Source organism: Arachis hypogaea, chromosome 12, assembly GCF_003086295.3.
Source record: "Arachis hypogaea cultivar Tifrunner chromosome 12, arahy.Tifrunner.gnm2.J5K5, whole genome shotgun sequence".
Classification (NCBI taxonomy): domain Eukaryota; kingdom Viridiplantae; phylum Streptophyta; class Magnoliopsida; order Fabales; family Fabaceae; genus Arachis; species Arachis hypogaea.
The window spans coordinates 13,009,773-13,032,653 of NC_092047.1; the positions used below are offsets into that span (position 1 = coordinate 13,009,773).

At 35.0% G+C, this 22,881-nt stretch overlaps 1 protein-coding gene, 1 long non-coding RNA gene and 5 other non-coding genes across 8 annotated transcripts; 1 reads left to right on the forward strand and 6 right to left on the reverse strand.

Annotated features, from left to right (window-relative positions):
• Positions 1-881: 881 nt before the first annotated feature.
• Positions 882-1,042, reverse strand: LOC112731276 (U1 spliceosomal RNA). Its single transcript, XR_003167062.2, has one exon. It is a non-coding gene; the product is annotated as a U1 spliceosomal RNA (small nuclear RNA).
• A 4,497-nt stretch (positions 1,043-5,539) lies between these two features.
• LOC112729707 (uncharacterized) lies at positions 5,540-6,523 on the reverse strand. Its single transcript, XM_025779868.1, has one exon. The coding sequence runs from the start codon at positions 6,521-6,523 to the stop codon at positions 5,540-5,542; it is 984 nt and encodes a 327-aa protein (XP_025635653.1).
• Positions 6,524-9,813: 3,290 nt separating this feature from the next.
• On the reverse strand, positions 9,814-9,973 carry LOC112732147 (U1 spliceosomal RNA). The gene has a single exon (XR_003167884.1). It is a non-coding gene; the product is annotated as a U1 spliceosomal RNA (small nuclear RNA).
• Positions 9,974-11,069: 1,096 nt separating this feature from the next.
• On the reverse strand, positions 11,070-11,232 carry LOC112731159 (U1 spliceosomal RNA). Its single transcript, XR_003166949.1, has one exon. It is a non-coding gene; the product is annotated as a U1 spliceosomal RNA (small nuclear RNA).
• Positions 11,233-13,171: 1,939 nt separating this feature from the next.
• LOC112726902 (uncharacterized) lies at positions 13,172-16,966 on the reverse strand. 2 transcript variants are annotated; one of them, XR_011868328.1, is made up of 6 exons: positions 16,211-16,694; positions 15,882-16,050; positions 15,596-15,753; positions 15,224-15,509; positions 14,995-15,122; positions 13,172-13,657 (listed from the first exon to the last, which is right to left on the reverse strand). It is a non-coding gene; the product is annotated as an uncharacterized lncRNA (long non-coding RNA). The 2 variants fall into 2 exon arrangements; XR_003165480.3 differs by lacking the exon at positions 13,172-13,657 and having other exon boundaries at positions 14,901-15,122; positions 16,211-16,966.
• On the reverse strand, positions 13,375-13,533 carry LOC112730926 (U1 spliceosomal RNA). The gene has a single exon (XR_003166727.2). It is a non-coding gene; the product is annotated as a U1 spliceosomal RNA (small nuclear RNA).
• TRNAW-CCA (transfer RNA tryptophan (anticodon CCA)) lies at positions 16,756-16,827 on the forward strand. The gene has a single exon. It is a non-coding gene; the product is annotated as a tRNA-Trp (tRNA).
• Positions 16,967-22,881: the final 5,915 nt, after the last annotated feature.

The window sequence follows — 22,881 nt, forward strand, 5'->3', positions numbered from 1 at the left end:
AAAATTAGAATACATAAATTGCAAAAATATGTAAATGTTATTTGAAAATTGATTCAAGTATTTGAATATAATTCAAATTCTTTGAATCTATTCGGTGGAGCAGAAAATTAGTTTACCGGCCCCACGGTGGGCGCCAATTGTTCATGCTGAGTTTGGCCGATGTATAGCTCGTCCGCTGGTGAATACTTGTAAGCTCTCCATCAAGATGAGGTATACATCGGCAAAGAGAGAACAAAGGGGTGGGTACCTGCAAAAGACACTCCGACGCTCAAGTCAATAAGTGTTTAAGAGTTATAAGAATAATTCTATGAATATAGAATGTAAGACATGAAATAGAAGTTATCATGTGTTGTGTATTATAATAATTCTATGAATATAGAATGTAAAACATGAAAATAGAACTTATCATGTATTTTGTTTATAATAATTCTATAAATATAGAATATAAGACACGAAAATAGAACTTATCATATATTTTGTTTATAATAATTCTATGAATATATAATGTAAGGCACGAAAATAGAATTTATCATGTGTTGTGTGTTGAGATATAGAAATTGGTGCCTTTTATAGGCATAAAATTGATGAATGATATTTATGTTATGACCGTTTGGTCATTAAGATGGAAATGATGGTCATTAAGTCGGTAATGAAGGTATCAGTTACAAGCAAAAAATGAATGATAGTTAACGCCGAGTTATAACTCATAATGCACAATAAAGACCGATTTATAAGGTGACGGATCATAATATATAATAAATAGACCTGTAAAATTGCAAACCAAGATATTATCATCCTTGATCTATAGGTCTGTAGTTACTTGTCAAACATATGATCTATAAACTGTTTATGTTGAAATGAATTAAGATTAACTAGTTTAGTAGAAGCTGTGCAAATGCAGGCCTCCGTTGTCACAAATTATGACGTAGGCTCCACCACTTAGGTAGACCTTAGGACATCACCTCTCCCAAGTGCAATGAAGGTTGATACCCTAGGCTATGGGCCTTTTTTTATCATCCATCCACCCCGTCCAGGTAAGTACGTTGCAATTATCGTCATGTCTTTCATTTTATATTGCATCGTAATATTTTCATAGACATATTTTTTCGATGTGGTACATTAGTATAGCGCGTCTTCTTTCCATCCATAAGTAAAAGAGTAAGAAAATTTCAAAGATAAAGGGATCAGCCACACACATAAGAAAAAGAAAAAGAAAGTAACAAAAGAAGAAAAAACCAATAAAGAAAAAACAAGAGAAAACATGACAAGATTGAAGAGAAAAATGATTTTTTTTTTCGATTGTTGGATTACAAACTCGACCCAAAAAGGGGAGAAGGGACACAAAACAAATCCTACATCTCAGTCATATTCCTTTCGGCATTGCCATCAAGAATAATGATCAAGAATAGGACAACACTACTAATATAAAAATGTCTGAAATACAAAAAAAAAAAAAAAAATCATACCTAATACAAGGACTAACACCAAATCAAGAAGAAAGTTCTCCAACTAAATACTAGAGCTACGATAACTCTTGCTATGATGTCTCCACCTTTTATTGCAATATTCCATTTCCAGCACTGTATAAAAGACCACATCCCTATTATCAATGCCACAGTTGCTCACGAAAATCATTTTGGTGATCACATAGCTTCTTATTAGCATCACAAGACTTTCCTATTCTCATTATGATTATTGACCATTTTTTTTCCAATTGTTGATGAATTTGAACTCCTTATGTGAAGCATATTGAACCTTAATATTATTGAAACTTTACAGAAACTTTTTCAGTTTATTTCTTTCAAAATTCAACCTCCAATAGTTATCACCTTGTCCTTTAACCCATCTCACCAAAATTGCTTCATTGGTTTTGAAGGCCACCTGCTCTAGAATTGCACTACACTCCTCCAGCAAGAATTGAATGGATGTTTCAATGTACTCCGCTAAGGCATTAACTCTAGAATCTGTATTCAAAAACTCACATAAAAGCACAACAATTATTCTCAGCATTCACAAGATAGCCACCCACTGCCATATATTGTTTTGAAGCAACATTTTCAGCACAAATCCACCAAGAAAATTCATATTCAATGTTCACAACCGGTCCTAGACTACTTATAACCCCTTGAATAATAGTTGACTGTTCTTCCTTCCTTTTTTGTTAAGAATTTCCCATTCTTTTAGTTGGTACATAATAAACTCCCATGCATTCTCCCACAATATATCCTTTCTTCCAAAAATAAATTGGTTTCTAATCCTCCATATCACCCATACTATTGCAAACCAACAATTTATCCACCTTCTTCTTCCCACTCTCACCACCTCTTGCTCACACCAAAATTCAAAGAAACTCCTCATCCCCTTTGGTTTAACCCATGTAATTCCCCCCACAACCATTGCTTTATACCACAAACGAGAAACATAGTTACAATGGATGAATAGGTGATCTATATCCTCATCATCTACACCACATAAAGCACAAGTTACCTCATATGCACCCACCACATTAATCTGGGCTAGCCTTTTCATCGTGTTGAGCTTGCTTAATATCAAAAACCAACCCATCATCTCCACCCTCGGAGGTACTAATCCCCGCCAGATATTATCAAAAGTATGATGTGTTTCAGGAAAGCCCAACGCTTTTGACTCTGCTGAAGTGATGAACGATTTTACTGAGAAACTTCCATCCTCGGAGCAACTCCAAATGAGCTTATCTTCTGTACCTACATTTAAACAAACTTTTTGTAATAATACTAGTAATTTCTCACAGTGTTTACGCTCCCATTAAAAAAAGCGTCTCCTCCATCTCAGGTTCCAGACCCACCTAAAGCCGTCCCAAAAACCACAGTTAGCAATAGTTTTTGCTTGTTGAGCAGAAATAAAATAAAGCCTTGGGAATTTTTCTCTGAGCCTCAAATCACCCAACCACTTATCATCCCAGAATTTTGATTTTTCACCATTTCTAGCACACATTCTAAGGCCTGTTAAGCTTAATTCTTTACACAGTTGGTTACTTCTAACTCCATTTATAATATCCTTCCATGGTCCGCTAGACTTAGGTACATTATGCTTATTGACCGGTTCATCTAAAGGTACCACATTACACGAAGATACGATTTTCTTTCACATTGATTTACCCTCTATTGAGTATTTCCACCACCATTTAAACAACAAAGCAGCATTTTTAATAGTGATATCTCCCACTCCAAGACCTCCATGCTCCTTTGGCTTCTATATAATGTCCCATGCTACAGTTGGTAACTTTGTTCGCCCTTCTTTTGTACCCCAAAAAAATTTTGATTGCAGGGAGATGATCTTCTTAGCCACCGCCTTAGGTAGTTTGAATAAACTCAGATAGTAGATCGGTAAACTATTTATTACCGATTTGATAATTGTTAACCTATCCGCTCTTGACAATAACCCTGACTTCCATTTTGACAGTTTCTTCTCCATCTTCTCAATGATCGACTTCCATGTTTCAATACGCTTGGGATTTGCACCCAGAGGAATACCTAAATAAGTGATTGGTAGACTTCCAAGTGGACAGTTCATGACCTCTGCCAAACCATATGCAACGTCCTCAAGCACATTGATAGGAATGAGAGTGGACTTCTGATAGTTAATCACTAGTCCCGACATCATCCCAAAACAAGCTAGAATCCCTCTGAAATTTCGTAAAACCTTTCTATTTGGCGGGCAAAATAATATTGTATCATTGGCAAACTGTAAATGCGATAGAAGCACATTGTCTCTACCAACTTCTAGGCCATAGATGTTTCCTATGTCCCTTGCTCTTGTAAACATCTGATTCAAAACCTCGGCCACCAAAATAAAGAGGAACGGAGAAATTGGATCGCCCTGACGCAAATCCCTCTCCATGGCAAAAGGCTCTGTCGGTGATCCATTTACAATGATCGACATGGCCACTGTATTGAGCATTCCACTAATTCATTTTCTCCAAATATCACAAAACCCATAATTTTTAGAAGGGTTAAGTACTGAAATCGTCCCTAAGGTCTGGGATGAAAATCAAAATCATCCCCGACCTTTTTTTGTTATTAAAATCATCCCCAACGTTACAAAACGTTATAAAATTGTCCTTTTGTCCATAAATAAAATTTTTCGGACAATTTTGCCTTTAAACAAAAATTAAAAAGTCTCTCCCCCTTCACCACTACCCTCTGTATTATCATCAACCCTCTGCATATCATCACCATCACCATCACCATCGCTACACCATAACCACCAACAGCAACAATCAAAATCAAATCAACAAAAATTTCAAATTAAACAATTCGGCAATCATCAACTATAATTTCAGATCCAAAATTAGCAACAGCATAAATTAAAAAATTTAAAAAAAGAAGTACAAGATGAACAAGAAACCAGAAACCACAAGAAACCACAAGAAACCACAAGAAACTAGAAACCAGAAACCACAAAAAATCAGAAACCACAAAAAACCAGAAATCAGAAACCGGCGAGGAGCAGCGGTGGCGGCGGCAGCGAAGAGCGGCGGCATCCGTGAAGACCGGTGGCGGCGGCGAGGACCCTTCCCCTTCCACCTCTTCTTCCCGAAACCCCCTCCCCCCTCTTCTCCCTTCGCGTTCCCTTCCCCCTTTCCCCGAGGAGCAGAGCGGCGGCAGTAATGAAGACCGGTGGCGGCGGCAAGGAGAGTTCCCCTTCCCCCTCTTCTTCCCGAAACCCCCCTCCCCCCTCTTCTCCCTTCGCATTCCCTTCCCCCTTTCCCCGAGGAGCAGAGCGGCGGTGGCAGCGAAGAGCGGCGGCGGTAATGAAGACCGGTGGCGGCGGCAAGGAGAGAAGAAGAAGAAGAAGAAGAAGAAGAAGAAGAAGAAGAAGAAGAAGAAGGTGGTGGTGCAGTGCGGCAAGGCGGCGGGCGGCTGTGCGGCGGTCCCCTTTCCTCCCCCCTGCGGCGATCCCCTTCCCTCCCCCCTCCCCCTGCCCCTTTTTTCTCCCCCCTTTCTTTCTCTCCCCACCCCATTTCTCTGTATCTATCCCTTTCTTTACTTTCTTTTTTATTTATTTTATATTTATTTTATTTTATAATTTTTTTAATGAGGTTAGTTTGGTAATAAAAAAAATAAAATTGGTAAAAAGGATGATTTTAAAGTGTTTTTGAACGTTGAGGATGATTTTAATAACGAAAAAAGGTCGAGGATGATTTTGATTTTGATCCCAGACCTTAGGGACGATTTCAGTACTTAACCATTTTTAGAACATGATCCACGAATGACCATCTAATAGTGTCATATGCTTTCTTGAAGTCAAGCTTAACGATACCCCACTCTTTTTGCTTTTTTTTCAACCAAGAAACTGTTTCTGACGCAATTAATGCACCATCAAGAATCTGCCTATCCTGTATGAAAGCAGATTGCACTTCCCCAACCAAGGAGCTTATTACCTTCTTCATCCTTAGGACCAAAACCTTTGATATTACCTTATATACGATTCCCACTATGCTTATTGGTCTGAAGTCCTTCATTTCATCTGGCACATCTACCTTTGAGGCTAGAGTCACCTATGTCATGTTTAAGTTCCTATGTAGAAATTCCATTCTGAAGAAGTCCAAAATTGATTCCGTGAACTCCATCCCAATGATCTCCCAAGAATTTTTCGCAAAGAACATGTTGAATCCGTCAGGGCCGGGTGCTTTGGTAGAACTACACGACCAAACAGCTTCTTTTACTTTAATATAGGATGGTATCAACTCAAGTTGCATTGCTTGCTCCTCAGATAATCTTGCAACCAATCCCTCTTGTACCCTTATAACCGGCATCCTATCCTGGTGATAGAGATTTTTGAAGAATTTTCTTACTTCATTCTTAATCCTTCTCGGATCTTTGAAATGTCTGTTGCCGATTTTGATTTCCCTTATTTGCTTCTTTCTGCTTCTGATTGTTGCCATGGTATGAAAATATCTTGTATTTTTGTCTACCTCCTTGATGTATTTCTCCCTTGACATTTGCTTCCAATACTCTCCTTTCTGTTTATACCATATATCCAGCAGGCCTACCAACACCTTCTTTCTACTCAAATTTATTTCTGCCTTAATGTTTCCTTCTAAGAGGACTTCCACTTTGGCAATTTCACTTTCTAACCTCCTAATTTTATCATCAATGTTGCCAAATACCTTTTTGTTCCATTTTGAAATGTTCTTCTTTATTAGCTTTAATTTCTCATGCATCGGTAACTCTCCTAAGGCCCTCCATTCCTCTCCCAACATTGGTAAAAATTTTGGACTAGAGAACCAAATGTCAAGAGAGCAAAAAGGTTTTAGACCCCATTGCAATCTATCTGCCATCAAGCATAAAGGTACATGGTTTGACATAGAATATTTTAACACATCAATTCTTGATTCTGGAAACTTTTGTAGCCATTGAGGATCCACACAAATCCTATCAAGCCTATTGGCCTGGCTTCCCCTCCTCCAAGTAAATTTTCTGTCTTGGAGAGGAAGGTCAACTAGGTTCATATCTTGAATCCAGTTGCCAAAATCCCTCATCCCTGCTATACTTCATCTTCCACTACACCTTTCTTCCGAGCATAATACTTCATTAAAATTCCCGAATACAATAAAGGGTCTCATCAGGCTATTCTTTAAAGCTAACAGATCATACCATAACTCTCTTCTTTGACTGACCGAATGATTTCCGTAGACAAGAGCAACAAAAATTTCTCCACCAAATTGTCTCAGCATACTAGTAATACAGATCCATCTATAATCCTTATCTCTTCTAATTACCTCAAACATCTTCTTATCCCATATACATACAAGGCCACCACTACTCCCCTCACCCCCAGAATGTTCCCAATCAAAGTCAAAATTTTTCCACATCCTTTTTATCATATTCTCAGAGATACTATCAGTTTTAGTTTTAACAATACCTACTATTATCAAATTAAATTTTCTCACAAATTCTTTGATGCATCCCACCTTGCTCTTACTCCCTAACCCTCTACACTTCCAACATAAAATCATGGATTGTGGTTTGAAGCTCCTACCTTTATTTTGTGGGTTCTCTTTCTTCCTCTTGTTCTGTTGGTGACTTTAATATCTTCCATTGCATTTTTCCCCTTCAGATCCTTCCTGATGAAGATCACAGCTTCTTCCTCGTCACTACATTCCAGGTTCAATTGCGATCCCAAGATCCAAGCTTTTATTGCCTCACTCACAGCGTCACTCTCCTCACCATCACTATTTTCTAAATGTTGATTTTCTGTGCCCCTTTCCCTTGTGATTTTGAGATCTCTCTTCCCTTGCCTCGTTACTTTAGCACTATTCTCACCTTTCTTCTTTCTTTTTTGTGATTTAATTGGCAGTAGCACTTTCTTTGATTTTTCCTATACTTGGAAGAGTGTAAACCTTCTTTCTTTTATAGTTGGGCTGAAAGAGGCTTCTTTATTTTTTTATAGTATGCTCTAACCATTTCCCGTTTCATGCAAAATGATTGTTTCTTCTTTTTTTCTTGATCTGCAAGGAGTTATTGTTAACAAAGTCTTCAAAACCAGGTTGAACTGTAGGGCCAGAATTTGATTCAGAGTCCACCACATAGTTATTACTCACCATCAAGCCCATTTTCTCCTTCTCCCCTTTATTTACTATCCCACCCTGCAAGCCCAATTGTGTTTCTTGAATGATTTCTTCGGTGTTCCGATCATCATGCCAACACTTTGTACAATTTGAATCACCCTGGTGGTTGACCACTTCAAGTGACTGCATATCTAGAACCATGCCCCTGTCATTATTCCTTTCTTCATTCCTATGCACAACGGTCTCTATGTCATTAAGATCACCCACTGTTTCATTATTGCACATGTCTTTTCCCAAACAATATGCCACATCATCTTTCCTAACTTTGTGTCCATGTGTTTGAAAATTTGGTTGGTCACCACAAGCATTTGCAGATGCAACAATGGCCTCCAAATTAATGAAATTAGTCCGGTTATGCTTCATTGTGTCAATTTTTTTTACTTTCTGCACCATATTCCTTCACAAATATTTCGAACTTACTTCCATTCAAATCAAGGGTAATTAGATCATGGATCATGGGGAACCATGTTGTGTCCACTAGTACTCTAACAAAGTCATATTCATCATGTTTAGATGTGTTTAAATCCATGTCAATGATAGTACCCCATACCCGAGTAATGTTGTTGAAGGTTTCCTCATTCCAAGCATGCAAGGACATACCATAGATATCAGCAATACTCTTTTTCTTCTGTTAGTTTCATATTCTGACCAAGCTCTTATTTCACCAAAGTGGTTGAGAAGAAATGGCGAGTTCAAAGCCTCCTTCATGTTTTCTTGTGAATCAAATTGTGAATCAAGAGCAAAATAAATTATGGGTATAAGAATAAAAGTAACAATGAACCAGGAGATATAGAAGGAGAAACAATAAAGACTTAGAGAATTGGATCTCAATTGATAATATATTGCAGTGATTGAAAAGCAATTTTGGAACAACTTTAGAGGACAACCATAAATGAAAGAGAGGCTTTAGAGCAAGTCAGCATAAAATCAAGGTCTAGAAAAAGGAAGAAAATTGTTTATAGTCATGTTGGTGATGCTAAACCCGTTGCAGTGATTTTATTTTCTTTTTTGTTGTATTTTGGGAAGTAGAGGAGAGTGGATTGTATAAACAAGCGGGTGTGAGAATTCATAACCATTGGTGGCTAAGAAAATGAGTCCTGGCTTCTACTGCAGGAAATCCGAGTCATAGTGATAGAAAAGCATGGTGTGTTTTTGGATGTTATTTGATATGGTTTTAATGTTGTGCATTCTGATATATAGATATCTTCTTGGTTAAGCTGTTTAGATGGTATCGTTTTGAAGAACTTTTATCTAGGTATTAGTTTTAGTATGGGGAGTATTTTGTTTTGCTTGTGATTCTAGTTGGAGAATTGTTATTTGTTATATTTTGTAAGTACTTATTGCTTGTTTTATCCCCAATAAAGTCGAGAGTTTTAAACCAATTGAAACAAAAATACCATTCAACAATTGATTCAGAGTTTCTCAAGCAATCAAATCCCCAGAATTAGTATAATTTGCTGTAATTCCAAGAATGTGAAACCATAAACTCTATAGGCAGATTTCAAATTTTTTTATGATTAAACTATCAACATTTGTATTGTTCTGTATACAAAAATAGTTCATGTACTCTTCAAAAAATTTAACGCAAAAAATTTGATTTTATCATAGTTTTCCCAACTCTCTAGTTTCAGGTATTAATAAATTAGAGTTCTAGTAATTTTTTAAATTAGAATGCATAACCCCTGAAGTCTCGAGTATAAAGAAATAAACAAATATTAATAAGTTTATTATCGTTAAGTTTGCACTTGCCAATTGCCATCGCTGATGGTGACAATATTTTGAGATAAAATAAATAGTGTTCTGAATCTATAAAGTTATTTTACTAAAACCTAATAAACAGTTTCATTATATGCGAAATGTTTAGGTGAGTCCATTGGAAAAATAAATTGAAAAAAAAATGTTATGTTCAATTTCATTGAAACATAAAAAACTGACAAATTTAGGGTGCGTTTGGTTTCTATTTTCATTTTTAGTTTTTATTTTTAATATTTTTTATTTTTTGAATTTTATGAAAGAAAAAGTGAAAATAGGAGGTGAAAATAGAAAATAGAATTTTATTATTTTCACTTTCTCCTTCATAAAATACAAAAAGAGAAAACATTAAAACTAAAAACAGAAAATGAAAAATGCAAACCAAACACATCCCTAATGTTGGAAACAATTTTATCATTTACTATACTAAATAATTAAACTCTGTTTAGATAGGAACCGCGCGAACGCAGGTCCCACTACCACAAATTATGACATAGGCTCCACCACTTGGGTAGACCTTAGGCGAGCACCCTTCCAAAGTGCAATGGAAGTCACCAGCCTAGGCCATGGGTCTTCTTGATCGCCCATTGACCCCGTCCAGGTAAGTATCCTTAAATTGTTGTAGTGCCTCGCCTTTTATAGCATATTGAAGACTTCTCACACTCCTCTTCTGTCGATATGAGACTTCAAATGCCAGATGTATTGCTTCTTGTCTCATGCTCTCGATGTGGGACTTGAATATTTCGTTCAATGAACCCAATAAATAGCCAATTATTAGTCTCCAGTAGAAATGATTTTCATAATAGAATGTGAAAAAGAAAACTTCACATTCCAAGAATGAAAACATATTTAGAAGTCGAAAGACAAGAGAAATAAATTTACGAAAAGTAGTTGAAAAATGAAGAGAACCATTTTTATCAAAACTTATCAAATGATACCATACTTATTATTTTAGATATTCATATTTGTACCAAGAAAAAAAGAGAACAAAAGAATTAGAATGTATTGAGTCTTGTATTGATCAAATCAAATGCTTAAAAAGCATATGTTAGGTTACAAACTTTTTTTTTTCATTAGGATACATTAATTTATGTATTTATCTATTCTTATCTTAGGTCATATCTTCTTAGTTCCACAAAGTTCATTAACAGACATATTTATATATTTTAGCGGCAACCCAATTCAAGGACATACCGTTCTTTCTGATTAATAAATACCTTCAAAGTTATATTAGGTTAATTTCATAATGATGATTAAATTGTATCCTTAACCTAAAAATTGATACTTCTCGTTGTACAATCACATAATTACATCTGATTATCAAATTTATTTTTATATTATTATCGTAAATTCTAAACTCGCAATTGATGTACACTAATTATTATTGAATAAACACCTATATCAAATATTATTTAAATCATGTATAACTAAAAGTTTCTTATAAAAGGTTTATTGAAATCAAATATAAATTATAATGGAGATTTTTTTTTTAAAGATAATAATCATAAGGACAAAATAGTTATTTAGTAATTGAAAAATATATAATTAAATAGACATGTAAAAATGCAAACAAAGATATTATCATCCTTGATCTATCATAAATAACTTAGGAAGCCTTTTGGAATTATACTTATGCTAATACTCAAAAATCAAAATCATATTTAACACATTTCAAACTCAATAATATTTAAATTAACTAGTTTAGTAGAGGCCGCGTGAATGCAGACCTTCACTGTCACAAATTATTATGACGTAGACTCTACCACTTGGGTAGACCTTAGGATAGCACCCCTTCCAAGTGCAATGGAAGTCGATATCCTAGGCCATGGGCCTTTTTGATTACCCATCAACCTTGTCCAGGTAAGTATGTTGCAATTATCATGCCTTTCATTTTATATGCATCGCAACATTCTCAGAGACATATTTTTTCGTCGTGCTACATTAGTATAGCGCGTCTTCTTTCCATCCATAAGTAATGGAAGATGAAAAATTTTAAATAAAAAGGGATCAACCACACATGTAAGAAAAAGAAAAAGGAAGTAACAAAAGAAGAAAAACCCAACAAAGAAAGAATGAGAAAAAATCTGACAAGACTGAAGAGTAAAGTGAATTATAAGTATGAGAATAAAAGTGACAATGAACCAAGAGATATAAAAGGAGAAACAATCAAGATTTTGAGAATTGGATCTCAACTAATATGTATCGCAATTATGAGAAAGCAACTTTGGAACACCTTTAGAGGACAACCATAAATGAAAGAAAGGCTCCAGAGGAAGTTAGCATTAAAACAAGGTCTAGAGAAAGGAAGAGAATTGTTTCTAGTCAGGTCGGTGATGCTAAACTCGTTGCAGTAATCTTGTTTTCTTTTTTTGTTGTATTTTGGAAAGTAGAGGAGAGTGGGTTGTATAGGCGAGCGAGTGTGAGAATTCATAACCATTGGTGGCTAAGAAAATGAGTCCTGGCTTCTAGTGCAGAAAATCCAAATGATGATAGTGATAGAAGAGCATGGTGTATTTTTTGGATGTTATTTGATATTGTATCGATGTTGTGCATTTTGATATATGGATATCTTCTTGGTTAAGCTATTTAGATACTATCATTTTAAAGAACTTTTATCTAAGTCTTAGTTTTAGTACGGGGAGTATTTTGTTTTGCTTGTGATTTTGGTTGAAGAATTTATATTTGTGATATTTTGTAAGTACTTATTGCTTGTTTTCTCTTCAATAGAGTCCAGAGTTTTGAACCAATTATAAAAAATGTCATTCAACAATTGATTCTGAATTTCCCAAGCAATTAGATCCCTAAAATTAGCATAATTTACTGTAATTCCAAAAATGTGAAATCATAAACTCCATAGGCAAATTTCAAACCTTTTTATGATAAAAATATCAATATTTGTATTATTTTTTTTTAAATAATTACATCTCCACCCAATTTCAAAGAATATGGATATAGTTCCAAAAAACAGCAGCAAAAATAGAACAACAATAACAAAAGAAAACATAGAACCTAGCATTAAACAGCAAACCTTCATAGATCATCTTCTTATGTCTTTTTATTCACCTTAGACATGATATATGCACTCATAAGCACATCAATTACTCCTATATTGTCGATCTTGACACCATTCGATTTGTGCATTCTACAACTTCCTCCTTTAACTTCTCTAATACTAACACTCCATTATTAAAAACAATGTTATTTCTACATCTCCATGTGCACCATATTACAGAAAAAAATAACACCATTCACACTTCTTTCACATCTCTTCTTATTTTCCTATCCATCCACACCTTAAAGCATTTTTTGGTGGTTCCTAACCAAACCCAATTCACACTTCATTCCACCAAGATTGATCCCCATACTTTTCATATACAATCACATGAAAAAACAAGTGATGTACCGTCTCCACTTTTTCCTTACATAATACACAAAAAGATTCTGCTTCTAGCACAATCTTAAACTTACATAATCTATCTCTAGTATTCAATCTTTTTAAAATAACAAACTACATCAGCAACTCAACCCGTAGAAGCACAATACTTTTCCACAATTTGTTCTGTATACAAAAATAGTTCATGTACTCTTCAAAAAATTTAACGCGAAAGAAATTCGATTTTATCATAGTTTTTTAACTCTCTAGTTCAGTTATTAATGAATTATAGGTCCAATAATTTTTTAAATTAGAATGCATAACCCCTGAAGCCTCGGGTATAAAGAAATAAGTTAATTATCGTTGTGTTTGCACTTGCTAATTGCTTATAATGACAATCTTAATATAAAATAAATAGTGTTTTGAATCTAAAATCCAATAAACAATTTCATTGTATGCAAAATGTTGAAATACTTTAGGTGAGTCTAATGAAAAAATAAATTAAAATCACTACGTGTAATAATAATAAACATATGAATCTATTTTACATAAACCTATTTACTCCTAGATGAAAAGAAAAAAAAAATATTTACAGTTTTATCATTTCATCATACTAAATAATTAAACTCCGTTTAGATAGGGACCGCGCGAACGCAGGTCCCACTACCACAAATTATGACGTAGGCTCCACCACTTGGGTAGACCTTAGGCGAGCACCCTTCCAAAGTGCAATGGAAGCCACCAGCCTAAGCCATGGGTCTTCTTGATCGCCCATTGACCCCGTCCAGGTAAGTATCTTTAAATTGTTGTAGTGTCTCGCCTTTTATAGCGTATTGAAGACTCCTCACACTCCTCTTCCGTCGATGTAAGACTTCAAATGCCAGATGTATTGTGTCTTGTATCATGCTTTCGATGTGGAACTTGAATATTTTGTTCAATGAACCCAATGAATAGTTAATAGTTAATAGAACGTGGAAAAGAAAACTTTACATCCCAAGAATGAAAACATATTTAGAAGCCGAAAGATAAGAGAAACAAATTTACAAAAAGAAAATAATTGAAGAAGGAAGAGAATTATTTTTATCAAAACATATCAAATAATACCATTCTTATTATTTTAGATATTCATATTTGTACCAGGAGGAAAAAAGAATTAGAATATGTTGAGTCTTGCATTGATCAAATCAAATGCTTAAAAAACATATATTAGGTTACGGGAATTGATCTGTGTATTAATTTTTTTAAAGGACCAAAATGTCAATTTTAAAAATTCTTGAAAATTGATTTGGGTAATTATTCTGTCAGAAAATAGACTGGAGACTGATTTGTCTGGTAAAGTAAAACCTTGGTGATTAATCTGTGTATCAAACTATTAATTTTTCTTGGAGACTGATTTGGATAATTTTTTTTACCTTTCTTTTTATTTTAATGGCAACTATTATTTATATGTTTACTTCATATAATATTGTTGCACTTTGATTGATTCTTATATATTTTAAAAACAACAATGTTTAACAACTGAAAACAAATATTCAAAAATTAAATGATCCCATAAAATGAAAACGTTAAAAATGATTTCTTAGACGCTTTTATCAAATAAGTTTAGGTTGAGATTAAAAATAACTTATATGATTAAAGACAACTTTTTTTTAATTATTAATTTGAATGTTTCCATAAACTCTTTATAGAACCTACCAATATTTGGTACTCTCCTTCAATTTAAAGGATCCAATTTTTCATTTTAGATTAAATTATCCAATTCGAAGAAAACTTGTCAATTTTTCATTTTCAACAGGAAGGGAACTTGTCTATAACCAATAATGGTGTATTAATAAATATAAGGCTAAATTATTGTAATTTTTTTTAAATTTATAAATTGTAATTGAGTCTTTATATTTTAAAAACTATAGAAACTAATATAGTAATTTAACCAGGATATAAAATTGCCCAATAAAACAACATTTTAGTGTACAAAAGTAAGTGAAATATTTCAACTAGCCATTGGGTTGCTATTTTACTTTGGGATAGCATAGTTTGGTATTTTTAATTGTGATTTTTGTTGTCTACATCGTACGATATGATGAACTCATAGCTCGACAATCACATCCTTCCACTGTTGGATGAGATGTGGAATTCACATAAGATAAGTCTCACACTTAACGGTAGAGGAATATGTATCGACTCAATGCATAAATAGAGTGAGTATAAATAATACGTTTTGTTCAATTCAGGTAAGGTTAACAAGGATGCTTGATACCTTACAAGAGGTTTCTCTATTTTGGCAGTGCCAGCTTGTATAAGGGATACAATCAACATATGGGCACCATGTGCAATAACTATTGATGTTGATCCCATGAAGAACTGCCACAAGACAACCGGCCAAATCTGCAAAGTCTTAATATTTTGACTCATGCTAGAAAGCAGTAATAATACAAGACAGCTAGGCATGCAAATTGAATTCAAGGATAAAGAAACAAGTAACATACATCAGGCTAAAGAGGATAAGAGAAACAATCCTGAGAACCGGTCTGTCCATGTTTTGCTTCAACTTTAACTTGATGTAACTCTTGACAGTTGACACCATAATCAAAGAGAGTTCCTTTAATTTGATTGGAACCTTTGGCAGTTCAAGCTTTCTGCTGAGTAGAAGTACAGATCCAAGAAGGAACCCTGATACGAAACCTCCAACGCTCGCAAAGTTGAGGACATAAGGCAGTAAGCAAGGATGAAATTGCAAACAAATACAAAGACAAAAGAGACTATTGCTGAAACCTGCATTCAAACATAGAAAATTAATCAATATGCTGGCACCAAGAAACAAGAAAAAAGAAATGCCAACGAAGAAATCCAAATCCTACCCTTTTGGTTTGTAATTCCCAGTTCCAAATGAGCTCAGAGAGTAAAGTTCCTAGTAATCCATACAAAGCCCCAGAAGAGGCAACAGCTGGGGTGTGCTGAAGAAAAAGAGAAGCCATCAAGGCTCCCCCAAATGCAGACATTGCATAGATTACACCTACTGCAAGTAATAAAATATTCATCATTCATCAGCAATTTTATCTCCAATCAACAGATAAACAATTGACAGTAGAATCCGAACCCTAAAAGGCTAAAAGAAAAGTATTGTAAAGGGAAAAATATAATTACACGGTCCAAGCTCACGCTCTAGGCGAATTCCGATGAAGATGATACTGCAGAGATTGAGGAGGTGGAACCGTGGAAGAGCCCAGCATGAAGAAATGAAGAGGTGAAAAGACGCCAAGTTTGGTGATACTCTGTCACGAAAATCCTCCGAAGCGCTCCCATTTCCTCTAATCTGCACCAACCAAAAATCGAAACGAGAAGTTCCGATTAATTGATATTAGAATTACCTCGATCCACAATAACCTAATAAGTAATATTTAATACAATTCACAATGAGAACCAGAAAAAGATTTCAGATTCAGAGAATCTTTGGAAGAAATAAAAGAACTCACTTGGGCTTAGAAGGGCCTAAGAGAGGATTCTCAGAGAGAGGTTGGAAGGAGAACCTTCCGAGGGTTTTTAGGGCGCAGTCGCCGTTGCGATGAAGACGCCCACGTGGATGATCACGAACACTGACACCACCCACGTGTCACCGCCAGAGCGGCGGCGCTTCAAGGAGGGAACCACCTTGAGGTCCTGGGGGAATGCCGCCGGGAACTTTGCCGGAAGAGAGAGCTTAATGATGTCGATGAATTGATCGGAACCTCCTTCTGCCGCCAGTTCCGATTCTTCTTCTCACTGTAACCTTTCACCACCGAGAATGTGTTTTTTCCAGCGAGAAATGGAGAATGAGCTACGAGTTGGTGGGAATTTCTAGAGAGAGAAAACAGCTGATAAGTTTGTGGAGTTTGGCGGGAAATTTTTTTTTTTTTTTTTTTTTTTGCGTTTCGGTTTCTGTTTCTGATTTCGTTTGGGGACTTATCACTATCAGTAAACGAACGGAGTGGTAGTAAAATGATGGATATTTAAAATTTAATTTGCGAATGAAGTAGCAAGCGGATCCGTGGCGCAATGGTAGCGCGTCTGACTCCAGATCAGAAGGTTGCGTGTTCGATTCACGTCGGGTTCAATATCCCGATCCGTAAAGCTACCTCCGGATCAATAATTTTTTGGTCTATTTCAACGGGCCTAGGCCCCTTATAACATGTTTTTATTAGTATGTTTTCGCTTCTGTTTTCAGCCAAAGAAAGGCAGTATAATTTGGACTGGATTCTTCTTCCTCTCCTCACTATATTCTTGACTAAAAACGAAAGTCATTATGTAATATTTTCATATCAATAAAAAAATACACAAGAACTAAATTAAATTGATTTAGTGATTAGTTCACATCTTACTTTGTATATGCAAACTTTTAAATATTTTAAACAAATTAATTGTTTATATCATATTTGCTGCAAAATTTTCTGCGCACAATTGTATGTATATTATTTTTATTGGATTTAGATTTTTTAAATTTTGAATTTTACTTTAAAAGGTAAAATATGATTTATCACCATTTATTTTATAAGTGGGACCAAAAGAAAACATAAGAGAGAAAACATTTAATGGTGAGAAATCTCACTTTATCCTCTAAAGTAAAAATCTAAAATTTAGAAGATCCAAATTCATTTTTTTTATATATAAATGATGTATATTAGTATACAAAACTTGAATGAATAAATGAATTGTGACATATCCCACAAAAAAAAGAAGGAGGAGACAAATTGTAAATTTACAACATCTAATAGACATAAAATTCAAACTTTCAACATATAGAAAACAAAAATTAAAAGGCAGTATAATTTGAGCCAAAGAAAGGCAGTATAATTCGAAATGGATTCTCCTTCCTTTTCTCATTATATTCTTGACAAAAAAAAGTCACTATATAATATTTTCAATCAATCAAAAAAATACATAATAATTAAGTTGGATTGATTTAGTGGTTAGTTCACATCTCATTTTGTGCATACAAATTTTTAAATATTTTAAACAAATTAATTGTTTATATCATATTTACTGCAAAATTCTGTGCACACAATTTTATATATATATATATATATATATATATATATATATATATATATATATATATATTTGGTATAAATTATGTATATTAGTATTCAAAACTTGAATGAATGTGAATTTTGACATATCCCACAAAAAAAAAAAAAAAGAAGACAAATTGTAAGTTTACAACATCTAATAGACATGAAATTCAAACTTTCAACGTATATAAAACAAAAATTGAAAGGCAGTATAATTTGAGCCAAAGAAAGGCAGTATAATTTGGACTGGATCCTCCTTCCTCTCCTCATTATATTCTTGACAAAAAAAAAGTCATTATATAATATTTTTAATCAATAAAAAAAATACACAATAATCAAATTAGGTTGATTTAGTAATTATCTCACATCTCGCCTCATGCAAACTTTTTAAATATTTTAAACAAATTAATTGCTTATATCATATTTGCTGCAAAATTCTGTATGCACAATTGTGTGTATATATTATTTTTATTGGTATAAATGACGTATATTAGTATACAAAACTTGAATGAATAAGTGAATTGTGACATATCCCACCAAAAAAAAAAGGAGGCAAATTGTAAGTTTGCAACAACTAATATACATGAAATTCAAACTTTCAATATATATAAAACAAAAATTGAAAACAACAAAAAATTAGTTATGTGACCTATTCCAACTAAATAACTGCATTTTTGTAACTATCCTGATGGTTTCAGTGGCTAAGAGAAGGGGGGGTTGAATCTTAGCCCCTTTTTTCGCTTGCTAAAACTTGCTGGACTTTAGATGAGACTTTTCTGTTTTATCTCGTCCCTAGTCACGAGACATTTTCATTTTGTCTCGTCACTTGGCATGAGACATTTCTGAAGTTGCATCTTAAAAACAACAGAAGTGAAGTAGGAGAGAGAGAGAGAAAATAACACCCAGATATATCCTGGTTCAGCTGCTAAGTGCAGTGCAGCCTACATCCAGTCTCCATCACAACAATGATGGAATTTCACTATAATCCTCCAGATTACAACTTGTAAAGTGCTAACCCAACTTACAAGGGGATTCCCACAGAATCATGAAACACAACACAGATGTACAAAGGAACTCTAAGACATCTATGGCTTTTTCTTTTAATTTTGCACTCTCTGCCTTTTTCCGCTCTATGGTTTTTTTCTTACAAACCTCACTGTTTGCCTTTTTCCATGAGACTCAAGACATGACAAAATTAAACAGAAAAATATTAAACAGAAGACATTGAAGGAGAAGAGAACTGCTAGCTTAGGTAGCTCTGAGAACTCTGTGCCTTGCACTCTCAAATCTTACTCCTAACTCCTTGAATCAAACCATGACTGTTCACCTCTTTTATAGAGAAGTGAAGCCTTCACAGTTGAAACACAAACCCGAGCTCAGCTTCCTTTCCTTCAACAAAAACCGGTTCGGCCATACAGAGAGAAGAGGTAACCATGTAAAAACCAACATGCAAATACCTCTAGTCCTTCCTTGGTCATCACTCTTCATCAATCCGAGCGCTCCATCCTTGGCTTCCTCTCCAAGATGGATTTCTGGTCCTTGATGCTTCATGATGATGATGACTTCATCTGCTTCAATCTCTGCCTTCAACCATCACTTCGCCACTCTAGCTACTCCCTGTGGTGGTTGATCAGAAACGAAGACAAGCCACGCCTCCAAGATCTTTCTGCTGGCCAAATCTTCTTCCTTCCTTTTGAGTATTAAGGATCCGAGATTACCTCACCAAATCTTACCAGATTAGGTGATAATCTTAGCCACAGCATACTTTTCTTTTTCTTTTTCGTGCCATCAACTCGATGGTCTTTAGCCTTGCTTTTCTTTCCTTTTGGTAGCTCCAAGTAGCTTCCATGGCTTCCTGTGTAATAACCGAAGAAACAAGAGGAAAGGGATGAGAGAGAAGAGAGAAAATATTCAATGGATTTGAACAATAATCAATGAACAAAGAGAGAGAAAGTAAAAGTTAATTAAAGTTTCCCACTTCCCTTTGTTGAGTAGCGTGTAATGTCATAATAGCCATCAAATCAATCTTCTCTCTCTTTCTTATGTTTCCAATGCATTAATTAAATTTGAAATCCTTCATAATAATGAAGTGGAATCTGTTGGAAGCATTTAGGCATTTCATTTGCTTCATGGATTCGAATAAGGCATGGAAACATTCATCAATATTGGGCTTGGTAGCAATAGGTTTCATTTTGGCCCAATTAGTAACAATTTCTTTCCTGATGGATTTTGAATCAAACATAGGAAGCTTTCTTTGGGCTTGGAGTAACAATATTAATCTAGCCCAGTTAATCAAAAATTCAGCCATATATCATTGAATATTTTTTGAATCAATGCTGAATTGGAAAGCAAATTCACACTTGGGCTGCAGCATTTTATTTTATTTTCGGCCCAATTCAGTTCCTGCATTACAAAATTATTAATTAGCATATAATCAAATAACATTGTATTAATAATTTTGTAATTAGATATTTTAACAATGTTTGTTCATCACAAAAATTAATTTGGAGTTTTCCAAACTCATCAATCTCCCCCTTGATGACAAACATTATTAAAATTGAAATGGAAAGAAATTAAAGATTAGAGTACAAGTACTCCCTTTGAGGATTGAATTTCTTCCCTTTCAAAGTGTCACATGGCTCCCCCTTAATATGTGCTACCATACCAAGGGAAGCATAAAACCTGTAACATTTTGATCAAGCTCCAAAATAACAATGTTATTCAACATATTTATTTGAAAATGTTGAATGCTTGATCTATGAGCAGAGTTTGGTGATAATCAAAACTTATTTGTTATCATAATTGATTTTCTGCTCAAACATTAAAAATTACAAAATTCAAAAATCCAAACATTTTCCTGTTCAACATATCAGAGCAAAATAACATGAAGAAAAATATTTGTAGAGCAAAATAAGGCAGTTTTTGATATTTTAAACAATTTTACAGGAACTGCCAAAAATACATTTTCAAATCAATAAGTCTATTAATACTTAATCAACAGCCAGTCATCAAGCATAATTATAAACCAGATGCCAAATCAGAATTAACTAAACATGATAAACCAAATGCAGTTGGAACAATGCAAATATTATCAGCAACTAATAGGCATCTTTCGAACAAGAGAGATCACGAATTTTCAATTTTGAAAATTTCATCTCTGTTCCTATTCTTCTTATCCCCTGTTTTTCTTTGTTTCCAATTTCAAATTTTGGAAACTTATTTTCCTTATTTTCCTCCCCTTTTTGTCATCATGGGGGGCACCTGCACAAGATAACACATGAAGAGTACCACAGGATAAACATAATAACAAGTCAACAAAATAACATGAGTGTTTCAAAGTATCACAGAGCAGGGAGTTTGTAGTTACACTCATACAAAAAAAAGGATTGAGCCTACTTGAGCCAATATCAAGTAAAATAAAAATTAATCATCAGACAAATTATAATCAGAATCTGCGGCATCTGCATCACTGCCAGCGCCCAGATTTTTTTCCAAATTTTCCAGCATCATACCCACTCGCTCTTTGCATCTGCCCCAGGCACGTTCATTTTCATATGCTAGCTTTCGAGCAGCTCTATGGAATTGAATCATGAGAGTGGACATATTGGAGAATTCGGTGAGGATTTCCCTTGTGGACTCAGTGGCTTTAGAGGATTCAAACTGGCTTTCAATATCACTGTCCATTGGCATTGGTTTCTTGCTCTTTGTTCCTGTTACCGCACCACCACCTTTGATCATGGAAGTTTTGTTTTCCACAGATTCATTTGTTAAATCTACCTTATAGTACTTAAAAATACACGTGAGAAACATTCCATAAGGCAGATTTGCCTTTTTGGTACTTCTCACACAGTCCCACATATGTCTGATCATAAGATAAGCAAATGAAATAGGAGTAGAAGTAACAAGGGCAAAAATGATTAAAGAATCAGATACAGTTACTCTATTGTGAGAACCACTCTGTGGAGTTAAAATGTGGGTAATGATGCGATGCAGCAATGAATTTGTTGGTCCAAGAGCTTTATGAGTAGGGACCGTGCCATCTAATCCAGACATGTTTGCACAAATATGGCTGAGAACCTGCTTGTAAGTTATCCCAACATGATCATTCCATTTGTCATTCATGTATACCTTTGGTCCCTCGTCCGAGTACCCGAGGGCAGCACCCAGGGTTTCAGAGTTCAGAACCATATGCACACGTTTCACATAAGAATGGAGAGCACCATCAATCATTCTGAGGTTCGCATAAAATTGCCGAACCAGTTTTGGATATACCATTTTGTGAATGTGTAGCAGAGGGGACCACTTGAGGTTATCAAACATAGGTTGCAAGATAATTCCCTTTGTTGACAGATAATCAAGGTTCACAAGGTAGGAAAGACAGATATGCCTCTTTTCCAGAATTTCTTGATGAAATTCATAAAATGCACATGTCAGAAATCTGGATGGATCAAAATGAGAATGAGGCTTGTGAAACCTGTTCTTGAACTCCAGTGACTCAAGGTTCGCTGGTTTCCTGGTTTCATGCAACACGAAACCTTTGGGCTTCTGAGAGCTTTTTCCTGATGTGTGTGGTGTGGCCTTCTTTGGTGATCGCGGCGGTGGAGAAGGAACGGGTGAGGTCTGAGACGACTCTTCATCAACACTGGGCTCCTTGTTTTTGCCACGGCCAGAACTCTTGTGAGCAATCTTCTTTCTCATGGTGGGAGTTTGCTTGACGGATTGAGAGGGAGAGGATGAAGATGTAGAGTGAATGTGAATATGAGTATGTGTTTGTGGAGTGAACGGTTTTTGAGAGAGATTGATTCTTCCACTTTTTCTTGAGGAGGTTTTCTTTTTCATTATGGAGAGAGATAATGGAGGTGGAAGAAGAAGGGTTGGCCGAAGTTGAGAATTGGAGGGAGGTTAAGGGAGCATTAAATGTTGATTGGAAAGAGAGATGATGGGAGTGGTTAATGGTCATTATGTGCGGTTATTAACCAAGGCGGTTTCCCAAGAATTTGAAAAGGAGATTCCTTGAATCAAGGGATTATTTGGAGAGAGAAGGATTTGATTTGATGTTAACTACTTCCAATGAGATATGAAATGACACTCAAAAGATT

Excerpts from the sequence above, each read along its gene's own strand:
- LOC112729707 (XM_025779868.1), bottom strand. The coding sequence starts at position 6,523 with ATGAGGGATTTTGGCAACTGGATTCAAGATATGAACCTAGTTGACCTT.